Source organism: Rhincodon typus, unplaced genomic scaffold, assembly GCF_021869965.1.
Source record: "Rhincodon typus isolate 14 unplaced genomic scaffold, sRhiTyp1.1 hic_rhity00001320, whole genome shotgun sequence".
Lineage (NCBI taxonomy): Eukaryota > Metazoa > Chordata > Chondrichthyes > Orectolobiformes > Rhincodontidae > Rhincodon > Rhincodon typus.
This window is the reverse complement of record NW_025966958.1, coordinates 1-24,606: the sequence shown is the minus strand read 5'-3', so window position 1 is coordinate 24,606 and position 24,606 is coordinate 1. Positions and strand designations below refer to the sequence as shown.

The 24,606-nt window shown below is 41.3% G+C and overlaps 1 protein-coding gene across 1 annotated transcript; it reads left to right on the top strand.

Annotated features, from left to right (window-relative positions):
• Positions 1 to 699: 699 nt before the first annotated feature.
• Positions 700 to 24,536, top strand: LOC125481219 (geranylgeranyl transferase type-1 subunit beta-like). The gene is made up of 4 exons (XM_048592484.1): positions 700 to 763; positions 7,946 to 8,097; positions 10,348 to 10,480; positions 24,404 to 24,536. Exons 2-4 carry the CDS (start codon positions 7,988 to 7,990, stop codon positions 24,455 to 24,457), a joined length of 297 nt encoding a protein of 98 aa, XP_048448441.1. The 5' UTR covers positions 700 to 763; positions 7,946 to 7,987; the 3' UTR covers positions 24,458 to 24,536.
• The last annotated feature ends 70 nt before the right edge of the window (positions 24,537 to 24,606 follow it).

Here is a 24,606-nt window from a genome sequence, read left to right as displayed (position 1 = left end):
GATAGAATTGAGGGTGAGGGTGTTGGGGGGGGTACTGGGGGGGGGGCAGTGGCATTTGTGGAAGGAAGAAGCTTCCAAGAGAAGTGGGATAATGTGACAGAAGAGAGGGAAACTGGAACCGCAGAGGTGATGGTTGACAACACAGAGTAAATAACTGCATCATCTATTAAATGATTTAGTGAGGATAAAAAGGGAGCACCTGAAAACCAAAATGTACCCCTCGAGGAAATCTCAAAGCCCTTGTGTTTTGGGAATGGGGGACATGATTCTGACCCTCTCCCTGTCCTTTTAACCTGCCAGTCCAGATTCCCTAAGCTTATCCTGTCCCCAAGCCTTGAACTTGTAGACCGAGAATCTACTGCAGTGGTAACAGTGTGCAGTTGGAGGAACACAGCAGGCCAGGCAGCATCAGAGGAGCAGGAAAGCTGACGTTTTGGGCCGGGAGCCGCTGTGAACAATAAGAATTGTGAACAATTTAAGCTGTGAACAATAAGATGAGTTTGAAAATTTTATCACTTTAGCAGAGTTAAAATGTAAAATTCAGCTGGTCCAGCAGCATCTGACGAGAGAAAGTTAACGTTTCAGTTGATGCTTTTAGCAGTGACATCATGCTTGCATTTTAAAAGGTTTAAAATCATTATATTTTAATGAGTTTATTTTATGTCTTTTAACAAAGAATTATCTTTGCTTTCTAGAATCTAATCTAGACCGCTGTGGATTCAGGGGATCTTCACACCTGGGAATCCCTTATAATCAATCAAAGGTTAGTTGAACTCCTGAAGTGTTTCGGTATGAAGCCAGTACTTTTCTCAATAGTGACTATGCCAAAGGTCAGAATAGGGTTACTAGAATATTCCTCATAAGGACCTAGAAGTAATTTCAAGTTGCATTCAACAGGTCTGTTTCTAAGTTTGCAGACTTTGCTATAAATTTTGTACTAATGTAGTTTCTTAGAATTTTGCCTTTATTAATATCTAATCTTAGATTCCTAAATGCAGTTCTTTCTCATTGTTTTCATGAGATGTTTTACTCAGTACTTGTGCAACTGAAAATGGTTAAAATCTGGTGATGAGTAAGGTCTATCACTTAATCATCCCAGTTGATTAAACTCGCCTGTATTGGTAAATGTCAGAAGGTGAATTTGGGGACCTTTTTGTCCTTGGAAGTTAAAATTGTGATGTTCCCAATTTAATTATTGCTGTGTTTGTATGAGGAAGAATTAAAGTGAATTATGTGGAGATTTCTTTATTGTTTAGAAATCTTAGCATTCCATGCAAGTCACGTGAAGTTGTATAAATCACTAGTAACATGCAAAACTTCAACTTGTGTTGACCCTTAAATGTAAGGAAGTACACCAAGGCATTTCATGGGTGTGTCTGAGAGCCACATAAGGTGATATTCAAGCAGATGGTTAAGAGCTTAATCAGAGGTAAGTTCTCAAGAACATTTTTGGAAAAAGAAAGATTTTAGAGAGACAGTGGGGTTAAGTGAGAGAATTCTGGACCTGCTGAGCAATTTAAAATTGATGTTGCTCAAAGTTAGGTGAGTGCAGAAATGCTGTTAAATTTACAGGGCTGGAGATCAGAGGTAGTGGACACAAAGATGTGGAGGGACCTTTAAAACCAAGAATGAAAGCTTTTAAATTGAGGGACAGCCTGACTGGATTCCAGCATAAGTTGGTGGGTGAGCGATTTTGGGCAGCAGGGCTTTTTGATATCCTCTCTCATGATGCGTGCATCACTGGCTAGAGTAAGTACTGTTCCCATCGCTAATTGCCTTTGAGAAGGTCTTGTGGTGGGCTGCTGCCTTGAACCAGTGAAGTTCATGTGATGTAGCTGCATATGCATTGCTGAAGGAGACAGCTTCAGTATTTTGACCCAGCAGCAGTGAAGAAATGGTGACTTCATTTCAGATCCGGATGATCAGTCGCTCAGAGGGAAAACTTGCAAATTGTATTGCTGTGCATCTGCTGCCCTTGCCCTTCTAGGTGTTAGGGAGGTGGATATAGGCAGTATTAGTGAAGCAGTGGATATGTGATTTAGAAATGCTTCTTCATACCAAATATGATACCAAGATTGCAAACAGCCTGGTTTAGTCTAAATACTTTTGAATGAATGGAATTGGTATCAAGGAACAGTGTTTGTAATCCAAACTCTTCAGTCTTATGAACATTTAATTGAAGGAATTCTCTATTGAGTACTGGATGTCAGACAAGCTGTCTGATCATTTCATTAGAGTAGATGAGTCTGGAGAGGTTGCAGTGAAGTGGATCTGGATATTATCAAAATCTGAAAACCACTGTTAAAGGTGGTATTCCAACTACTGTTCGATAGACAAGAATGAGGCTCCTCTCAGTTGAATTATAGTTAAAGACCTCGTTTACGCAACATTGCCAGTTCAGGAAAGGTGATAGTTTACCTTTGTCGTGGTCACGTTAGCTGTGATTTTAACAGGAGCTGTCTTGATGCAGTAGTGAAGGTGGAAATGTGATTGGAATTATTCAAACACGAAGTCCCAGGAGATGGTAACTGATTTGGGAGGCAACAACATCTTCAAATACTATGGAGAGGTTGAAGGTGTGATCATTTTCAAGGACAGCAGCATCAGGGATAACCTTTATTGACCTGAAGAGCTATATTTAAAAACAAAAAGCATGCTAACTTGTTTCTGTTGAAATGCTTCCTATCATTTTGGATACAAGAAAGAAGACAGTGGGTATGATTTCAAACTTGTAACTTCTAATCTTCAAGATTTAGATGATTACTTCCTCTCCCATTCTCTGTTTTTACACTCCTGTCTCACGAAAGAAAGGACCATTTCAATCACTGAATATTTGGTCTCTTTGCAACCTATGAGCAAATCAAATAAGATACTCACCAAAGTGTTACAGATTCTGAAACTCTTGGTGGAGGTGGGCACTGAAAATGTTTAGCAAGTCTGTCTGTATCTGTTAACACAAACACCAATAATATTTCGGACTTTAAAGGGCTACTGACCTGAAATCTTAATTGTGATGTGGAGGTGGTAGTGTTGGACAGAAGTGGGCAAAGCCAGAACTCAGACGACACCAGGTTATAGTCCAACAAGTTTATTTGCAACCACAAGCTTTTGAAGCCTTGCTCCTTTGTCAGGTGAAGTGAGAGAGAAGCACATGAACAGAATTTATGGGCAGAGAAATCAAAAGGTCATACAAATGGTGTGAGTGGAGTGTTGAATAATAAGTCTCTGCAGGTGATCGAGTGTCAACAGCTGAATATCAAGCAAAGTGACGGCCTATGATCCAATTAACTGAGGCAGAGAGATAATACAAAAAATTAAAAATAAGTTGATGCTGGAGACAAACCAAATTACTGGAATGACATGATAGGTATAAGAGTTGCATGCTGAGGGTCTAACCAAAGTAATAAGTAACCCAAAACTGTACAGATTATGGTAGAGAGATCATAACAAGTTATCAAGATGATGGTGTCAAAACAGTACAGCAAGGAAGATTTTACAAATACAGAACATTGTGGTGGGGTTACATGTAGCGCAACATGAACCCAAGATCACTGTTGAGGCCCTTCATCATGGGTATAGAACTTGGCTACCAGTTTCTGCTTGGCGATTCTGCGTTGATGTGTCTCTCAAAGACCGCCTTGGAGGATGCTTACCAAAGATCGGAGGCTGAATGTCCTTGACCGATGAAGTGTTCCCAGACTTGGACGGAATATTCCTGTCTGCCGATTGTTGCTCGTTGTCCATTCATCTGTTGTCGTAGCATCTGCATGGTCTCGCCAATATACCGTGCCTCGGTATACCTGCATCTTTACCTGCAGTTTATGAGATAGACAACATTGGCCAAGTCACATTAGTATCTGCTGTGTATGTGGCGGGTGGTGTTCCCATGTGTGATGGTAGTGCCCATGTCGATGATTTGACATGTTCTGCAGAGGTTTCCATGGCAGGGTTTGTGGTGTTGTAGTCAATGTTGTCCTGAAGGCTGGCTAGTTTATTGCGAACGATGGTCTGTTTAAGGTTTGGCAGATGTTTAGAGGCAAGGTGTGGAGGTATAGGGATGATCTTGGCAAGATGCTCTTCGATGACACGTTGAAGGCTGCAAAGAATATGGCGTAGTCTCTCTGCTCTGGGGAAGTACTCGACAACGGGAGGGTACTCTTTCAGTCGTATCCTGCCTCCCTCTTCTGAGGAGGTTGTTGCAATTTTTCACTGTGGCACGTTGGAACTGGCAATCGAGTTGAGCGTTGTATCACGTTCTTATGAGGGCGTCCTCCAAAATCTTTAGGTGTCCATCAATTCCTTCTCGTGTGAGCAGATCCTGTGCATGCATAGCACATCTCCATATGGATGGCTTTTTTAACCTGTCTATGGTGAAAGCTAGAGAAGTGCAGCGTCAAGAGGTTATCTGTGGGCTCGCGGTAGAGTGAGATACTAAGGTGTCCATCCTTGATGGAGATGCGTATGTCTGACAATGAGGTTGGACTGCTCTTCAGAATCATGGTACGTCTGATGGTGGGATGAAACTTGTTGGTATCATTGAGTAATCATTTCAGTGATCCTTCGCCATGAGCCCAAAGGAAGAAAATGTCGGCGTTGATTGGAGGTGCTGTGCAGCAAAGAAGCCAAACCCTAAAAAGACCATCTTTTGCAACAAACTATCCAGTCTTCAGGACAACATTGACCACAGCACCACGCAACCCTGCCACGACAACCTCTGCAAAATATGTCAGTACTGTGACATGGACACTACCATCACCTGGGTACACCACCCACCATGTACACAGATACTCGTGTGACTAGGCCAATGTTGTCTGTTTCATAGGCTGTAGGCAAGGATGCCCTGAGTTATATTGGTGAGACCATGCAGACGCTACAACGACGGATGAATGGACACCATGCAACAATCGCCAGACAGGAATGTTCCCTCCCAATCGGGGAATACTTGAGGTCAAGGACATTCAGCTTCTGATCTTCAAGTAAGTGTCCTCCAAGGCGGCCTTCAAGATACACATCAACACAGAATCGCCAAGTCCTGTACCCATGAAGGTGGCCCCAACCGTGATCTTGGGTTCATGTCATGCTGCATGTGACCCCACCACACTGTTCTGTCTGTAAGACCTTCCTTACTGTCCTGTTTTGACACCATCACCTTGATGATAGATTGTTCCCTCTACCTTTAATTAGTCTGTGCAGTTTTGGATTTTTTGTTACTTTGATTAGACCCTCTGCATACCTATCATGTTATTCCAGTCATTTGGTTTGTCTCCAGCACCACCTTATTTTTAATTTTTGTAATTATCTCTCTGCCTTATTTAATCAGATTATAGATCGCTTGTTATTCAGCTGTTGTCACTTTACTCAGGCCGTCTGACACTTTTGATCACCTACAGAGACTTATTATTCAGCCTATTTGTATGATCTTCTGATCTCTCTGCCTATAAATTCTGTGTCTATGTGCTTCTCTCCACCTGTCAAAGGAGCTAGGCTCTGAAAGCTTGCCATTTCAAATAAACCTGTTGAACCATAACCTAGTGTCACCTGACTTCTGAAACGTTATCTCAGCTTTTCTCTCCAGAATAGTTATCCATGGTGCCATATGGCTACTGCATAGATGTGACAGGTGACATCACCTGGCCACAACAGGGCAAGTCGTAGCAAGTGTCAGTAATGTGACTGCATTCCATGCACGGTGAAGTCATTCAGTGCCTGTGCTGCGAGGCTGGGTGAAGGGGAGATTGTCTGCTTTGGGAGGGCTGCCACGTTGGGGTTGGGTGTTTTGCTACAATGAGTGAGCCAATTTTGTACTTGGAGTGGTTGGAAGGGTGGGGAAAGATTGAGGTGAGTGGGGGACTGCTAAGAGAAAATAAACTTTAACTTGTTAGGTTACGTTGTGTAGGCTACATTTTGCATCCTGCAGTGCCATCTTTAGGCAGTAAGTTGCTTCAGCTGCTTGAGACCCATGTTAGAGATAGTAGGAACTGCAGATGCTGGAGAATCCGAGACAACAAGGTGCAGGGCTGGATGAACACAGCAGGCCAAGCAGCATCATAGGAGCAGAGAGGCTGACGTTTCGGGCCTAGACCCTTCATCAGAAAAGGGGGAGGGGAAGGGGGTTTTGAAATAAATAGGGAGAGAGTGGGAGGCGGATAGAAGAGGGATAGAGGAGAGGATAGGTGGAGAAGAAACAAACAGGTCGAAGAGGCGGGGATGGGGCCAGGAAAGGTGAGTGTAGGTAGGGAGTTAGGAAGGGGATAGGTCAGTCCAGGGAGGACGGACAGGTCAAGGGGGCGGGATGAGGTTGGTCGGTAGGAGATGGAGGTGCGGCTTGAGGTGGGAGGAGGGGATAGGTGGGAGGAAGAACAGGTTAGGGAGGCAGGGACGAGCTGGACTGGTTTTGGGATGCGGTGGGGGGAGTGGAGATTTTGAAACTTGTGAAATCCACATTGATACCATTGGGCTGCAGGGTTCCCAAGCGGAATATGAGTTGCTGTTCCTGCAACCTTCGGGTGGCATCGTTGTGGCACTGCAGGAGGCCCAGGATGGACATGTCGTCTGAGGAATGGGAGGGGGAGTTGAAATGGTTCGCGACTGGGAGGTGCAGTTGTTTGTTGCGAACCGAGCGTAGGTGTTCTGCAAAGCGGTCCCCGAGTCTCCGCTTGGTTTCCCCGATGTAGAGGAAGCCACACCGGGTACAGCGGATGCAGTATACCACATTGGCAGATGTGCAGGTGAACATCTGCTTGATGTGGAAAGTCTTCTTGGGGCCTGGGATGGGGGTGAGGGAGGAGGTATGGGGGCAGGTGTAGCACTTCCTGCGGTTGCAGGGAAAAGTGCCGGGTGTGGTGGAGCTGGAGGGGAGTGTGGAGCGGACGAGGGAGTCACGGAGAGAGTTGTCCCTCCGGAAAGCAGATAAAAAGGTGGGGAGGGAAAGATGTCTTTGGTGGTGGGGTCGGATTGCAGATGGCGGAAGTGTCGGAGGATGATGCGTTGGAAGTGCTACACCTGCCCCCATACCTCCTCCCTCACCCCCATCCCAGGCCCCAAGAAGACTTTCCACATCAAGCAGATGTTCACCTGCACATCTGCCAATGTGGTATACTGCATCCGCTGTACCCGGTGTGGCTTCCTCTACATCGGGGAAACCAAGCGGAGACTCGGGGACCGCTCTGCAGAACACCTACGCTCGGTTCGCAACAAACAACTGCACCTCCCAGTCGCGAACCATTTCAACTCCCCCTCCCATTCCTCAGACGACATGTCCATCCTGGGCCTCCTGCAGTGCCACAACGATGCCACCCGAAGGTTGCAGGAACAGCAACTCATATTCCGCTTGGGAACCCTGCAGCCCAATGGTATCAATGTGGATTTCACAAGTTTCAAAATCTCCACTCCCCCCACCGCATCCCAAAACCAGTCCAGCTCGTCCCTGCCTCCCTAACCTGTTCTTCCTCCCACCTATCCCCTCCTCCCACCTCAAGCCGCACCTCCATCTCCTACCGACCAACCTCATCCCGCCCCCTTGACCTGTCCGTCCTCCCTGGACTGACCTATCCCCTTCCTAACTCCCTACCTACACTCACCTTTCCTGGCCCCATCCCCGCCTCTTCGACCTGTTTGTTTCTTCTCCACCTATCCTCTCCTCTATCCCTCTTCTATCCGCCTCCCACTCTCTCCCTATTTATTTCAAAACCCCCTTCCCCTCCCCCTTTTCTGATGAAGGGTCTAGGCCCGAAACGTCAGCCTCTCTGCTCCTATGATGCTGCTTGGCCTGCTGTGTTCATCCAGCCCTGCACCTTGTTGTCTGAGAACCATGTTAGTTTTCTTTTTGCTGGTGGTATTTTTAAAAAAAACCCAACTTGTTCTTTTTGCATGCTGCCAAATTTGTTGAATAATTCAGCGTCTTTTGTACCATATTGTCTAACGGATGCTTTTTAATATTCTATAGGATAATGGTTCACATCATTTATATGATAGTGGTCACATAGCCATGACATATACTGGTTTAGCTAGCCTAGTGATCCTCGGAGATGATCTGAAACGGGTAAATAAGGAAGCATGTCTGGCAGGGCTTGGAGCCCTTCAACTGGAAGATGGCAGGTACAGTGAAATATTTCTGCACTCAAGTTGCTCATACTTTGAAGCATGCAATGAAATTAATAAAGCAATGGTACGTAATTGATGGGTAGTTTTGTCCTATGGGTTTATCCTGTCTTGAACTTGAGAATTCAAGCTTTGCTTACTTGGGATCTTTGCCTGTGATTAAGACAGATTTAGTTTTTTGTAAAACAAATTATTGATCCCCATACTGTGGGTGATGTTCTCATCCACTGTCTTGCTTTCGTGTATCTTTTGTTTAGTTGTTAGATTTTTGTTTACTCCCCCTCCAAAATTTGACTTGTGTGGTGTAGTTTGTGGCAAGTCTTTATTACTGTTATCCAAATGAATCTTTCCTTTGAGATTTTATGGTTATGGCCAAATTGGCATGGAAATAACTAATTCTAATATTGATCATTAACTATATGTATAAACTTGTTAGTGGGACCAGGAGTGTTGTCATTTCCATTCTACTTTTTCCACAGCCGTGATGGGGAGATGCCGATTTTGGACTGGGCTGGACACCAACCGCAATCTTTCAGAGCTCAGCTCTTCCACTACGCCCGAGGAAAGAGCTGAGCTATGAAAGCTTGTGTTTTCAAATAAACCTGTTGGACTATAACCTGGTGTCAGGTGACTTTTGACTTTTTTTCACAGCAACACAGATGAAAACCCATTCTCTGTATTGAAGCAAATTGTTGAATGCAACTAAAACTCAGGGATTGAAGGGTTAGTCTTGGGGTATTTAAAATTCAGTTCGCCAACTGGTGTGATATTTACCTCCTGAAATATTAGGGAGCCATAGTTCCATTTGAGCACTGAATTTATTCTTGACATCATAATTCATGATACGATTGTAGAAAATGGTTAAAATTGCTTTTGTGGAATTTAATGCATTTACTTAATTGCAAAATATATCTTTAAAGATTTAGTAATGATTATTGAAAGTGTCCTAATTAAAAAGCAAATTGGAATTGTAAAACTGATGCATTTGTGAAACTTAAAAAAAAAAAGAAAACCTGACCAGGATTTTCATTGGGTGCCAAGTCTGGACTTTTTGGGGGCTGGCTATGCAATTCACAATATAAGAGGCTGTGTCAGGATTTCTCTGGGTTTTGAATTTTCAACTGCCTGCAGGGTTTTGGGGTGGAGGGAACAGGAAAGGCATCTCCCTCCAATTAACAACAGTTCCTTAAGCACCTCCAAAGGGCAGTCTGAAATAGAGTATAAGTTGTCAATTTTTCCTGACACGCCAAGTAGTTTTGTGCACTTAGTGGAGAGTTATCTGGTTCATTGCACAGATCAGATAATTTGATTTGAACATCTCCTTAAAGTTAATAAATAAAACTGATGTGCATTGCTGTTATTCATCCATGGCCATCTTCTGTATTGCAGCGTAAAGGGCTGCCTGTTCTAATTGGTAAGGTGGGACAGCAGATCTCAACAGGGCTGCTGATGTCACCCCACCCCTCCCCTTCAAGCACTGAGCATACTTCCTGCCTCCAAGCCGGCCAGACTTTTTGCATTTGAAATTAGCATTATAAATGCAATGCAACTCGGACCCACGGTCAGAACCTGGATTTGGCAGGATGTCACATTATAAATAAAAGCAAAATACTGCATATGCTTGGAATCTGAAACAACTCAAAATGTTAATTCTCTCCACAGATGCTGCCACAGAAGCAGCATGGTGGTGCAATAGTTAACACTGCTACCTCACACCACCAGGGACCCAGGTTTGATTCCAGACTTGGGTGGCTATGTAGAGTCTGCCCTTCCTCCCTGAATCTGCGTGGGTTTCTGTCAGGTACTCTGGTTTCCTCCTACAATCCAAAGATGTGCAGGTTAGGTGGATTGGCTATGCTAAGTTTCCCTGTAGTGTCCAGTGATATGCAGGCTAGGTAGGGAAAGTGCAAGGTTACAGGGATAGGATGAGGGGCTGGGCTTGGTGGGATGCCATTCACAGGGTTGTTGTCGGCTCAATCGGCAGAATGGCCTCTGTCAGCACTCTAGGGATTCTATGACCACCTGAGTTTCTCTCACATGGTATTTGTGTCACATTCCCAACCCTGCATTAAAAATCTGATCCTTTGTTCTCAGCATCTCAAAATTTATTTTCACACTGAAGATTGAAATGACTGTTAGAATCACCAGATGTGTTTACCATGTCTAGATAGTTGCTGCAGTATTTATTGTTACGTAATTTTTAGTAAAATTAATTGAGATGGCTTCCTGTTTTTCTTTGTCTTGCAGTTTCTATGCAGTGCCAGAAGGAAGTGAAAATGACATGAGATTTGTGTATTGTGCCACTTGTATCTGCTATATGCTTAATGATTGGTCAGGAATGAATACACAGAAAGCCATAGAATATATTAGGAAAAGCATGGTAAGTGACAAAAGAGAAGAAAATGAGATCTCTCACCTGAATACATCATTTGAGTTATTAAACTTTTGTTTTTGTTCTACTGAATGGTTTGTATACTTGTAGTTCTCGAAACGTGAACATGAAATTTTCCTTAGTAGCATTTGTTGTACAAATGGCAGCTAAAGTTCTTCTGAGGATCTTTTTTTAATTTCTGAAACTGGATTAACTTTTTAAATATGGTAATACTGGCAAATAATGGAGGCAGATGCTTGTCTTTTGATGTTCATTGATTTGAAAATTACCCAGCAGAAAATGTAATTACAGACAACAAAATCAAACATACCACAATCTTCCTGGTGACATTTTAACAGCTGCTGCAGGTTGTGCCTTGTGACTTTGTTTACACTGCACCTTTAATAAAAATGTTTGTGTTCGTTCAACTAGCAATTAAATACAATGTATTTTGGTTGCTTGAGTCAATTTAGTAGTGTTTTGAAAATGACTTCATTGAAATTATTTTTCATTGTTATGAAAAGGTTGTTAAAAACCTTTTTTGATGCAATGCCTCTCATTTAAACAATTTTTTTAAACTGTTTGAGTATCAGGTACCAGTAATCAAATACTGGGCATAGTGCTATAAAATAAAAACTCATCCTACAATACCTATGTTAATCCAGCATTTGGGATAATGTTTTTCAAGGTCATATCTTACAATTTGTTCTAATTGTGAGCAAAATGAGTGTACTATGATAATTGAAACTGAAGAAATGGTAAAATTGCATACAGGTAGTTCTCCCTTAACACGATTGGTTGTGTTCTTGTGTGACCTGGCGCTATAGAAACTCGGGTTATAGGGAGATCAGTATAGAAAATCGCTATGCCTGTACAGGAGAAAGTTCGCGTTATCCAAACAGCATCCACTATTCATCAATCACGTTATAGCCAATTCGCATTAATGAAACATGTGTTATAGCAGAACTGTGTACTCATTTTTTAATAAAGTTAACTAACAGTAATTGACTAATTCATAGGAAACTCCAACTTGGTTTCACAATTTTGTAATAATGTGGCAAGTATGGATTTTGTATAAATACAGGAAACTGTTTTTAAATTAATGCATTTGTCCTGGAGATGCCTGATGTAAATTGTGCTTTGTGCTTTAATGCAGTCAACTTTGTAACCTGAGAGCTTTTACCTTTCAGTAGTTTGAAAAGTACTGAATGTTGAGGCAGCAGCTCAAATACAGTAAAAATTTCCAGCACAGAACCATACCTATTTCAGTCATGCACCAGAACACATTGCTTGTTAATATCATGATATATTGGTCTTTTAGATAATGCAGAGTGTTCTACGAAGAAGTGTCCTGGGGCAGTATTCTTGTTTAGGTGTTCATTGCGGGGCTAATGCAGAGAAGGTGCAGCCTCTGGTTCTGCTGGCAACCATGGGGTTTTGTTTAATCCACTTTAAAAGTGGGTTTTTTTGAAGACAGTTGTTTCAGGCTAGGACTTTTTTTATAAAAAAAAAAAAAGTGATTTTCTTTTATTTTGCCTTTTGGTGAGCGTATCAAGTGGCAATTGAAGAAAACATGAAGTGCTTATGACATTGCAATTGACATATAGCTGGAGTCTGAAATCCTGTGGAAGAAGTCACCAACTGAGTTAAAGCTTATGACGTTAAGAGAGTTCTTGCACATTCCTTTTTTTTTTAAACTCCATAGAAGTTAAAGTTTTTAATTGGAGTAAGGCAAGTTTTAATGGTATGAGACAAGAACGTTCAAAAGTTGATTGGCATAGACTGTTGGTAGATAAAAGAACATCTGACAAGTGGGAGGCATTAAGGAGTGTGATGACTAGAGTTCAGAGGCATTATGTTCCTGTTAGAGTGAAGTGTAAGGCTGTTAAGATTAAGGAACAATGGATGAATAAAGATTTTAAGTTTCTAGTCAGGAATAAGAGAATCTTATTTTCGATATTTTTGGTTCAATTGAATCTCTTAATATAGAGTGTAGGGGCATTCTTAAGGAGGAAATCAGAAAGGCAAAGAGGGGATATGAGAGTGCATTGGCAGGTAACCATGTGGTTGAACTGGGGTGGACAAGGTCAAAAATCTCAACACCAGGATATAGTCCAACTGGTTTATTTGAAGACAAGCTTTCAGTCTCCCTCCTTCTTTAGGTGTTAGCGAGAGAGGTGGCATTGAAAAGCTTGTGTCTTCAAATAAACCATTTGGACTATAACCTGGTGTCATGTGATTTTTTGACCTTGTCCACCCCAGTCCAACCCTGCTCTAAATCATGGCTACCGTCGACATCATAAACCACCGGCTCAAAGTGGGGAGGATTTCCAAGAAGATCGCGCGAATTGACACAGCCATAAAGTTTCTACAGAAATGTAAGAAAGCAGAAAAGATCCCAAAAGGACTACCGATCACAAGCCCACTCAAGTCGAAACCTTTAGTTGTCTCGGGGCAGTGACTTGCAAATTCCTGAAATTTTCTTCATGTTGATCCTTTCTAACTGATTAAAGATTTAATAGCCGTCTTGGGTTTGTTCAACACCGCATCAGTTCAATGACCCTTTGATCTTTTGATTTATAAATTGTGTCCAATGCCAACTCCCTCACTGACACATGAGGAAGAAGGAATGAGACTCCAAAAGCTTGTGTCTTCAAATAAACCTGTTGGACTATAACTGGTGTTGTGATTTTTGACATTGGATTATCCTTAACCTTACCTGTCAAGGAGATTCTACAAATACATTAAGAGCAGTGTTTAAAAGACATTTGGATAGATACATGAATAGGAAAGGTTTGGAGGGATATGGGCCAGGACCAGGCAGGTAGAATTAAGTTTAGTTTGGGATTATGTTTTGGTTGGACCGAAGGGTCTGTTTCAATGCTGTATGATTCTGACTCTCTAACTCGGGAAAAGTTAAAAGGATTAAAACTTCCTTTAGCACTTGGGTAAGTACAAAATTGTTCACCACCACCACCACCACCGCAAAGACTCATCACTGTAACTAATGACCTCTACAGTATGAGACCTCCCACTCCCACAGCTAACTCCTGCCTGGCTCACCATAATCCGACACCCACTTGCTAATCTATCCCTTTCCTGCTTACCCCAAACAGCTTCCCTATAATCATTTACCAAGAATTGCCAAATTGTTTTTCTTATTCAGCATTCAGTTACACTTAGGTTTATTAAATTACTGTGCCATTAGTGTTCTAAATAAATATTAAAAATGTACAATTGGTCACTAATAATGACAACTTATTATTTTCACTTAAAGATTTTGTCATACACTAGAGGTTTCCTTAAACTTGCCTTGCAGTGTAAATCATTCTACACTCACTTTGAACAGGCGGTCAGTGAAAGTGTCACTTATCCCAGCGGCCTTTGATGCACATGTACCCAAGGTTACTGCCGCAAATATTAGATCAGCGTTCTTGAGTGAACCTATGGAAAGCGACTGGCCCGGATGGAGTACCTGGCTTTGCACTCGGATCCTGTGCGGACCAGCTGGCAGGCGTACTCGCAGACATCTTTAACCTCTTCTTACTTTGATTTAGAGTCCCCACCTGCTTCAAGAAGACCACAATCATCACCGTTCTAAAGAAAAATCATGCATGGTGCCTCAATGACTACTATCTTGTGGCTCTGACCTCAAATTATGAAGTGCATCGAGAGGTTAGTCATGTCTCGCATCAACTCCAGCCTAGCAAAATGCCTTGATCCTTTGCAATTCGCCTTCTGGCACAGCAGGTCCTCAAGACACCATCTCCCTGGCCCTACGTTTGTCACTGGAAAATTTGGATAACAAGGATACCTACATCAGGCTCCTACATATTGACTGCAGTTCCACTTTCATCACCATTTTTCCAAACAAAGTCGTCTCTACACTGAGACCTGGGTCTCAGCTCCCCGCTCTGTGACTGGATCCTCGACTTCCTGACCATAGACTGAAATCACTAAGAATAGGTGACAGCACCACCTCCACCATAGTTGTCAACACCGGTGTCTCTCCAGACTGAAACTAAACCCCCTACTGTACTCGTACACTTGTGGCTGTGGCCAAATTCCACTGAACTCTCTTTACAAGTTTGATACCACGGTTGTAGAACGGGGTCTCAAACAACGATGAGACAGAAGACCGGAAAGAGAGTGAGTGCTTAGCAGCATGGTGGAAAAACGACAATCTCTCCAATGTCAGCAAAATGAAAGAACTGGTCATTGACTTCACGGGTGGAGTAGAGGGCATACCCCTGTCTGTATCAATAGTGCTGATGTCGAGTTCCTGGGAATGATTATTATCAGCAGTCTGTCCTGATCCACCCACATTGATGTGACGGTCAAGAAAGCACACCAACGTCTACTTCTCAGGAGGCTAAAGAAGTTGGGCATGTCCACAAGGATAGTTAACTTTTTTTGCACCATTGAAGGCATCCTATTTGTGTGCATCTAAGTGTGGTATAGCAACTGTTCCTTTCAAGACCCTAAGAAACAAGAGTTGTGAGCACAGCCCAGTCCATCATGCAAACCAGCCTTCTATCTGTACTTGCTGCTGCCTCGAGGAAAGCAACCAACATAATCAAAGACCCCTTCCACTCCAGTTATGCTCTCTTCCACCCTATTAAGTCAGGCAGAAGAAATAAATACTTGAATCCCTGCTGTTATCAGATTTCTGAATGGACCTCTCAAATGTTAATTCTGATCTCGGTCTGTACCTTCTTTGTGGCTGGAACACTATTCTGTACTCTGTTCTGCTACCTTGATGCACTTTGTATGATACGATCTGCCTATAAGATGCAAAACACTTTTCATTGTATCTTGGTACATGTGATAACACAAAGCAAGCAAATCTTTTTTTTTTTAGTGGCTGACTTCCCCCAAGAGCGTTCCCACCACCTCTGATATCCCATGAGGCCATGACTTCACTTCCCAGTTGGTGTTAGTGTCTACCCACTTTCCTGTGCTGGAGGCTTCAGGAACTGGTCAGCCAACATCGGATAAGTGGGCACTATTTCCTAGCATTATACAGAACGGTTCAGGTTTTGATTGAAGTTCTGGATCATTGTTCACCAACCGTACAAAACAGTAAAGATTAATGATGCTGATTAGACATTAGTATACTGTTGTATATAACTTGCAGTGATATTACCTATTGATTTTATTTTCTGTTTTATCATATGGCAGCAAATTGTCATGTATATATGAAGTGTTTTAAAACTTGGGTCATTGTGCTAAGTATCAAGTAGGTTCTACGTACCCTGGTAACCTTTCATTACCATCTGCGCAGATATTAGAAGCTTTTTGAAGTTGTAACATAATCAGCAATTACTGGCATGATTTCTATTGTGCTTTGCTATAGTTCTGGTAACAAGGGATATTGCACTGAAGTGAATGCTAAACCCCTACATACCATGCAAGGAAAAGTTCCCTCAAGCACAGTGGCACATTTAATACCCATAGTTTTTGGGTGTTCAGTTGACCCCTGATTTTATTTGCAGTTTTGAATTTTATATATATGTCATACTTGTGCTGTGTTCTGCAACCATAAGCCACACTTTCCATTTTAATGTTGGTACCACTTATATTTGACACAAAGCTATTTTGGAATAATTGTTTTACATTATCAACAGTAATCTGAGTTTTAGGATGGTGGGGATTCTTTGCTATGTTATCCCAATAGATGCTGGTTTTCTGATAGAAATTTCTTTTGTCATGCTGAATGTCATATTTTCAAATAATATCTATAATACAAATGAAAATGTTCAACATTTTGAGCAGTTTGAGAGACATTATTTTAAATATTTTCATTAAGTAGTCAAGGATGTAGATGTTGAATTGAAGGCCTGACTTTCAAGTTACGGGCCACTTACATAGAATTTTTGGAGAATAAGATTGTAATTTGTTTTTTTCTTTCTGATCTTAAAATGATGTCTTCTGAATCCAGTAGCTTTAGTGATTTGTTGCCAGTAATCATCTTGAAACTTCTCAATTGCGCAAAACAAATCACGGCCAGACTTTCTGGGATTTGTTTTAAAATTAATAACTTGCCATATGCACTTTTGGGTTATAGTAATTTCCTGAAGGCTATGGATAAACTTTGATTGAGTTTAACGCTTTTTTAAGCATAAAACACTTATCCTGGTTTATATAAATAGATCAGTCCTTCACTGGAATAATTCTTTTATCTTTGGTCACTGCTTTTCCAAAGCTGCCACCTAATTTTGTTTCAGTAGATCACACTGTGGAGCATACAATGACTTTGTTTGTTTGTTTCTGCTACTGTGTCTTATGAGCTTTGCTTATTTACACAGTATGCATAAAGGGATGAGTTTATATAGTGTTGGCAAGAGCAGCTGTCCCATATTTTTGTATAATTCACCATTTCAGCCAACTAGATGAAGTTCCAGAATTCTCCTCTCTTAAACCTGTTTACTTCTCAACCTCTCTTCCTTTAGGATACTTAGCGTCATTAGAGATGTGCAGTGTGGAAACATTGTTTTCCAGCTTGTCCATGCCCACCAGATGCCTGAGAGAAATCTAGCCCCACTTGCTAGCATTTGACCCCTCTAAACCTTTCCTGTTCACCCAGATGCCTTTTTAAATGTTGTAATTGTACCAGCCTCCTCCACTTCCTCTGACAGCTCATTCCATACATGCACCACCCTCCGCATGAAAGCGTTTCCCCATTAGGTCCCTACCCATGCTGTCTAGATTTTGACGACTTGAACACTGAAGCAGTGTGTTATTGGGGTACTCTTGAGTTGTAACGTTTGGCATAAAATTAAGAAATCTCACCTCAACACCAATTTCTTGCAAAAATGTAGCTTATTTCATGTCATAAAGCATCTCAAAATGCTTCGCAGGAGCATTAAAAAACAAAATTTCGCATGGAGCCACGGGAAGTGATATTAGGGAGGTTAGCTATAGGCTTGGTTGAAGTGGATTTTGAGGAGGCAAAAGAGTCTTGAGGATATACTAGAGCTTTGAGCTTAGATGTTGGTAGGCACATAAAACTGGGTTTGCTGAAGAGTTCAGAAAGGGTTGAGTGTAGACATTTTGTGGGTTGTTCGCAATATCTCCTTGAATACTTGTTCTCAAATGTTTATTTATGTGTACGATCTCTAAATTTTTTTGCAACTATGTGCTACTTTAAACAGACCAAATTCTGTCAGTCCATTTCATTGTTGTGAGTCAATCGTTCAGCATAGAAACAGGCTCATTGGTCCACCATGTCTGTGCCATCCAACAAACGCCAAACTGCATTATCCCATTTCCCTGAACATGGTCCGTAGATACTGTGCCCTGGCATTTCAGGTACTTGTCCAGATGCTCCCTAAATGTTGCCAGAGTATTTGCCTTGACCACCTTCTCAGGCAGCACGTTCTGTGTATCTACATATTTCTAATTCTTTCTTGGATCTCCTGTCGACCACCTACACCTCACTTTAAACTTATGCCCTCTGGTCTTTTGACATGTGTGCTGCAGGGTAGAAATTCTCACAGTCTCACCTATGCCTCACATGATTTTGTGTACCTCAATCAGATTCCCATCTCAGCCTCCTGCTCCAAGGCAAACAAACCCTGTCTATTTAGTATCTCACTTTCGGTCCCAGGCAACATTCTAGTGAATCTCTTCTGCACCCTCTCCAGTGCAATCACATCCTTCTGATAGCGTTGCAACCAGAACTGTGGCCTAACCAATTTCTTTATAAAGTTGTAACAAGACTCCCTTGCTACTGTATTCATTGCCCAGCTAATGAAGGCAAGCATCGTATATGCCTTTTTCACTACCCTGTCGAATTGTACTGATGCTTTCAAGTGTCTGTGGACTTGAGCACCAAAGTCCTGTTGTTCCTCAGTACTCTTTTAAGGACCTACCATACATTATGTATATTCTTTCCTTATAAGACCTCCAAAAATACATCATTTTGCACTTATCGGGGTTAAATTCCATCTGCAATTGCTTTGTCTAGTTTACCAGCTGATCAATGTCCGACTGTAACCTGGGACCATACTCCTCACTCTCAACAGTACCAATGTTATGGGACTTAAGGAGGTTATAAAAATGTTAAAAATGAAGGCCATAGAGTGAATTGCAAACAAGATGAAAATTTTAAATTTGAAGTGTTGCTTAACATAGAGCCAATGTAGGTAAGTTAGGACTGGTTCAGTGATGAACAGGAATTTGTATGAGTCAGGACATGGTTACAGAGCTTTGGATAACTCCAATTTAATGGAAAGTGGAATGAGACCAGCCAAGAGTACTTTCGAAAAGTCAAGTTCACTTGTAGGTTGCATTCCGTAATTAAGCAGCCTCAAACAAGGCCTTTGCTAGACTGGAGAATTTGCCAGGCCGCAGGAATTGTCAATGCTGGAGCTTTGAAACATGTTTGAAAAAAGCTGTGCAGCATAAAATGAGATGAAGAGTAGTTATTTTAGAAAATGTGGATTTTTTTTTTCCCCTGCAAGTACAATTGCAGCTGTTTGTCAGTGTTACAGTCTTCACTCTGCTCACGATGCTGCTGCTTTATGCAAGTGCAGACTGGAGAGAAGTACTGCAGTTGGCAGACCAGAGCATGCCAGATTGAGGAGGTCCAATCTGTAGTGGTGACAAAGGCAGGTGGGTTTTAAAATCTTTGAGTAAAATCTGAAAGAACTGCGGATACTGTAAATCAGCAACAAAAACAGAAGTTGCCAGAGAAGCTCAGCAGATTTGGCAGCGTCTGAGGAAGGGTCATCAGACCTGAAACATTTACTCTTGGTTTTTCTTCAGATACTGCCAAGCATGAGTTTTTCAGCAACTTCTGGTTTTGTTTAAAACTTGAGCCCCTGGGCACAGTAAATGCATAATCCTGAAACTATATTATTCAGCTATCTAGTTTGTTATTGCTTTTGCTATCAACAAAGATAGTGTCTTCTCCTAATTAAAGCACTTTATCTAGCTTACAAAAACAAAGAGGAGTACTTTAGGCATAAGGGATTTGGCTGGGTTTCCCCCACAGGATAGTTCAAAAACCATTTCCCAAATTTCTTGCTTTGCAAACAGACTACCATTGAAAGGTAGAAGTAGGCAGGAAATGCCAGGACGGAAGAATACCTTGTGGATGACCTGGTGAATCTATTTTTATTTGTATTTCACTGTACAAAAGGTTTTATGACCCCCTCAAAGGGTAATTTATACTATTTTGTGGCCTCAGTTACCTTAGTAAACATACATTACATTGGATGATTAATGAAAACTGGGGCCTAGCACTTTGCAGTTATCTCAAAGGATGAAATTTCTATTTTGTACACTTTTGTTGCAGCAGAACATTGATTTCATCAAAATATATCAAGACTGACTGTATTAAAGGTGTAAGCAAGTAAATGAATTGACTATTTTGGGATGGAGGGTGGTCCAATTGAAAAAAGCTTGAGGTTGAATGCAAGGGCCTTTTTCAGTAACTCGGCTGCTGTTTTCATTGCTGTTTGAGTTCTTTTAAAATTCACCATAATGAATTTAAAGGAGCTCCTTCTGCTTTGATTTTTAAGAATTCAGTCATAGTATTTTATTTCCAAGGAACTAGAGAGAAACTCCATATACAAGATCTAGCTCAGTCAATCATAAATAATGAAGTACTTGAGTAAGCAAGTGCTGAAGGTACTAATTAACAAATGGACTTGTTCTCAAGTCAGCCAAAGCAGCCAGTATATATTGTAGATTAAATATGCACCACATGTCCCAGTTCTCTTCTGCTTTAATAATGAAATATATCCAAATACATTATTCATCTCTCTTCCATCTTTTTAAGGCAAATACCAATTTTACAGTAAAGCTCCACAAATGGCCCCAAGCCTTCTCCACACAATAGATAATATCTGTTAAATTGACTGGGAATTGCCACATGCATGTTTTACCCACTCACGAAACTAGAGTATGGTTAAAATAACTATGCTGGTCCTGTCTGACAGCCTAATCGTACAGATACAATCAAATCTGACTGTTCTGTTCGCATCAAATATCACTTATTTGAAAAGTTATTGAGTGACCAGTGAATTCAGTTGCAAAAATTTGTTTCTCTGCGCTTTTCTAAAAATACATGAAGTAGATCAGGTTTCTGCAAAAAATAATTTTCATTACTTTGTGGACTTTGATAGCACCCGGAATTTACTGGAGTAGGGAATCTTATGGTGTGTGTTTCCTGACTTGGATTTTTTTTCACGGCACATTGTTGGAAGTGAATGAGGTCAATGGAGCACCAATATTCTTGATTGAGATCAGTCTGTACTTCAACCAATTAAATTTGAGAGTCCACAAAGAAAAGTGAGATGAGGAAGTAAGATAAGTTGGAGCAAAATTTGATATAGACAAAGAAAAGACTAGGTTCACAAACTGTGATAAAGGAGAAAAAGAGTAAAGGTTTTCAGGTGCAGTTTGCCATTTGTAGGCATATGGCCTCACAATTTATATTATTGTTTTCTGAGCCTCTTGTTGAGTAGCATATCAAACCATTAGTCACCCATTAACAGGATCTTTATACCATGATATAATGTCCATATCCTGCTGGGGTGAGGTTAACGCTTAATCTAAGTACAGCAAATTTTTTGGCATTCGAGGGCAGATTGACAGTTTTTTAATTCATTCACAGGATACAGGTGTTGCTGGAAAGGCCAACGTTTTACTGCTGATTTCTAATTGCACTTGAGAAATGGTGGCAAATTGCCTTAAGGGCTATGAACATAAATAGGCCATTTGGCCACTGAGCCTGCTCCCCCAATTTAGATGGCTGACAATCCACATGAACACCATATTCCCACACTATTCTAATGTAACTTGATGTCCTTAATAGCTAGGAATCGATCAATCTCTAACTCTAACTCTCGAGATGGGAGTTCCAAACATTCACCACCCTCTGAGCGAGATGCTCATCTGAGATTATGTCCCCAGTTTCTAGACCCCACAACCAGGGGAAACATCATTTCTGCTTTGATTCTGTTCCTCCCTTTAGATTTCTATGAGATCACCTCCATTCTTCATTACTTCCAAGAATGCAGGCCCGGTTTCCTCCATCTCTCCTCTTGGATAGTTCAGTTGTCCCAGGAATTTGATGAACCTTCTCTGTATACCGTCTATGGTAAGTATATCTTTCCTTAGGCAGGGGAACCAGGATTGAAGGGAGATTTTTGTTCTTGGAGGCGTTAAAAGCTACAGTACTGTTTACCTTCCGATTTTCTTGCTGCTGTTCATTCGTGAAGATATTCCCATGGTGGTAGGTAGGAAGTTCCAGGATCTTGATTCACGTGATAAAAGGAATGGTAATATATTTCCAGGTTCTTTAGGGAAGGAAACTGCTGTACTTACCTGATCTGGCTGACATGTGACTCCAGACCCACAACAATACAGTTGACTCATCTACTCTCTGAAGTGATCTGACAAGCTATTCTGTTGTGTAAACCACTTGAAAGGAAAAAAGGAATTAAAACGGATGGACCACCTGGCATTGACCTAGACCGCAGAAACAATAATGGCAGAAAAAGCCCTGTTAACCCTACAAAGCCGTCCTTACTAATACCTAAAGACCAGTGCTAAAATTGGGAGAGTTGTCTCAGACTAGTCAAGCAACAGCCTGACTTTGTAAGCTATGGTTCTGGGAGTATGCCTATCACCCAGACTCCCCCGTCACCTTCCGTGGATATGCCTTGTCCTCTTATCAGGACAGGCCCAGTAGAGATGGTGGCATTGTGGTATGCAATTGAGAGGGGATTAGCCTAGATGTCCTCAACATTGACCTGTACCAAAGGTACATTGGTAGAATTGAATGTTGCAAAGACTAAGGGTCCTGACAACATTCTAGCAATAGTCCTGAAGACTTGTCGCATTTCTATCGAACTTGTTCCAATTCAGCTACAACACTGGTACCTACCCGACAATGTGGAAAATTGTCCCACGTATGTCCTTAATACTAAAAAAAGGACAAATCCATTCTGGCCAGTTATTGCCCCATCAGTCTACTCTCAATCATCAGTAAAATGATGGAAGGTGTCACCAACAATGCTGTTGGACAGCATCTACTCGGCAATAACTGCTCACTGCTCAGTTTGGGTTCTGCTAGGGCCATTCAATTCATAAATTCATTTCAGCCTTTGTTCAAATATGGACAAAAGAACTGAATTCCAGAAGTGAGGTGAGAGTGACTCTCCCAATTTTGGCACTGCCCCCTAGATTTTAGTAAGGAGGACTTTGTAAGGTCATCAGGGCTGCTTTTGCCTTTGTCGTTTCTGGTGTCTGGGTTGATGCCAGGTGGTCTGTCCATTTTCATTCCCTTTTTATCTTTCTAGCAGTTTGTACAATTGAATGACTTGTTAGGTCACTTCAAAGGGCAGTAAAGAGACAAACATATTGATTGGGTCTGAAATCAAATGTAGGCCAGACAGATAAAGACATCAAGGCCGCATTTGACGAAGTGTAGCATCAGGGACCCCTCGGAAAACCGGAATTGGGGTAAAACTCCCTGCTAGTTGGAATCATTCCTGGTGTGTTGGAAGATGGATGAGGTTGTTTGAAGTCAGTCACCTCAGTTCCAGGACCTCTCTGCAGGAGGTCCTCTGGTTACCGTCCGCGGGCCAGCCATTTTATTTTTTTTTTTGTGAAGTCGCAGTATAGTTGGAGATTGAGAAGAAGAGGTACAGTCTCTTGTTTCTGAACTGTGAACCTGGTCTCTAGACCACCACAATTCTGACATTTTTGTTTGTATGGTTTTTTTTTTAAATGTCCTTTGAAAAGCAGTTGCGTATCAAATTTGCAACAGGATGCAAGAGTACAGAATTTAAATTGTTTATGTTGGTATTCTACTTTGCAAATATGGTACGTTCTTGGATATTCAATGAGTCTTTGCAAGTAAGAGTTTAAAAGCACTGAATTGGAATAATTCGAGGTTCTACTTGTTACCTGTTAGAATGAAGCCACAGGTGGTTGAGGTTGTCGATTCAAGCCCAAGCCCATGGATTCGAACAGATCGTTTAAACTGATGTTCCAGTGTAGTACTGAGAAACCTACAGAACAGCTGAAGATACAAGTAATCCTAAAGTGGTCTTCCATTTTAAGAGTTCAAATGCCTTGTCCTTTCTCTGTTTGCTTTGTCTGATGATCATACCATGGGCGAGCAAAAGGGCCAATGTTCATGTGAAAATAGTCAGATTTGCAGAATATGCTCCTAAGCACAATGGCAAAGTACCATAATTCATAAAGGAATTGAACTCGGGAAGAGATCTAACTTTTAAATGGGCAGAATTCTACCAAATAAATAAGAACTTTTCAAAGCCGTTCCTTCATTTTGGCTAGTATACTACTATAAAACTAATCTTATGAAAAAAATACATGATCATGCTTTAAAGTTTAGCTTATAAATTAATCTGTTTTCAAGTTGTATAATTGTGCTTATTTTAACGACTCACTTGCCTGGAGATAAAGCACATATGCATCTATCTACACTCCAGCCCAGTGTCTGCTACTTCACTTCAACTTTTAAATTTCTGATTGAGCAGAACTCAGAAACATGGTACTCGTACATATCAACCAGCAGTACGAATGGATTTGGACAACTGAGAGCTAAGTCACTGGAGACTTGGCCATTGAGGTAGAAGACTCAGATAGAAGGGTCATTGTATTGACCTATAAGCAGCAATTGGGGCAAATGTTATGTTCTCCCACAAACTATTCCAATCATTGGAAGAGTCATTCCCACCAAGTAAACAGTTTTGAAGAAGTCAATACCCAAGCTGGCAATAAAAGTTAATCATCGGCTTAAATGTTATTGAAACATAAATAATTTGCATAATCAGATGTGCCACCTTGCAAAACATTAGTAGATTTGTAATTCTAAGGTAGTAAAAGGTTTAGGTGCAAATTACTCTGTTTATCAACTTAAATATTTTCTTAAATTTATTTTCTTTTCAGTCATATGACAGTGGCCTTGCTCAGGGAGCTGGACTGGAATCGCATGGTAAGTGATAAACAATTTTTCAAATATAAAATTATCAGCCCATTTGTCTCCTGTTCTACTCCTAAACATTGATATAATGAAATTTGGAATTTATATATAGTTTATTATTGGCATCATTGGAGTGATTCTTTAGAAGCTGTTGCATTGGCATGTTTGC

Coding starts and splice junctions, on each gene's coding strand:
- LOC125481219 (XM_048592484.1), top strand. CDS start 7,988: ATGACATATACTGGTTTAGCTAGCCTAGTGATCCTCGGAGATGATCTG. Junction 8,098..10,347: donor CTTCAACTGGAAGATGGCAG/GTACAGTGAAAT, acceptor TTTGTCTTGCAG/TTTCTATGCAGTGCCAGAAG. Junction 10,481..24,403: donor AATATATTAGGAAAAGCATG/GTAAGTGACAAA, acceptor TTTTCTTTTCAG/TCATATGACAGTGGCCTTGC.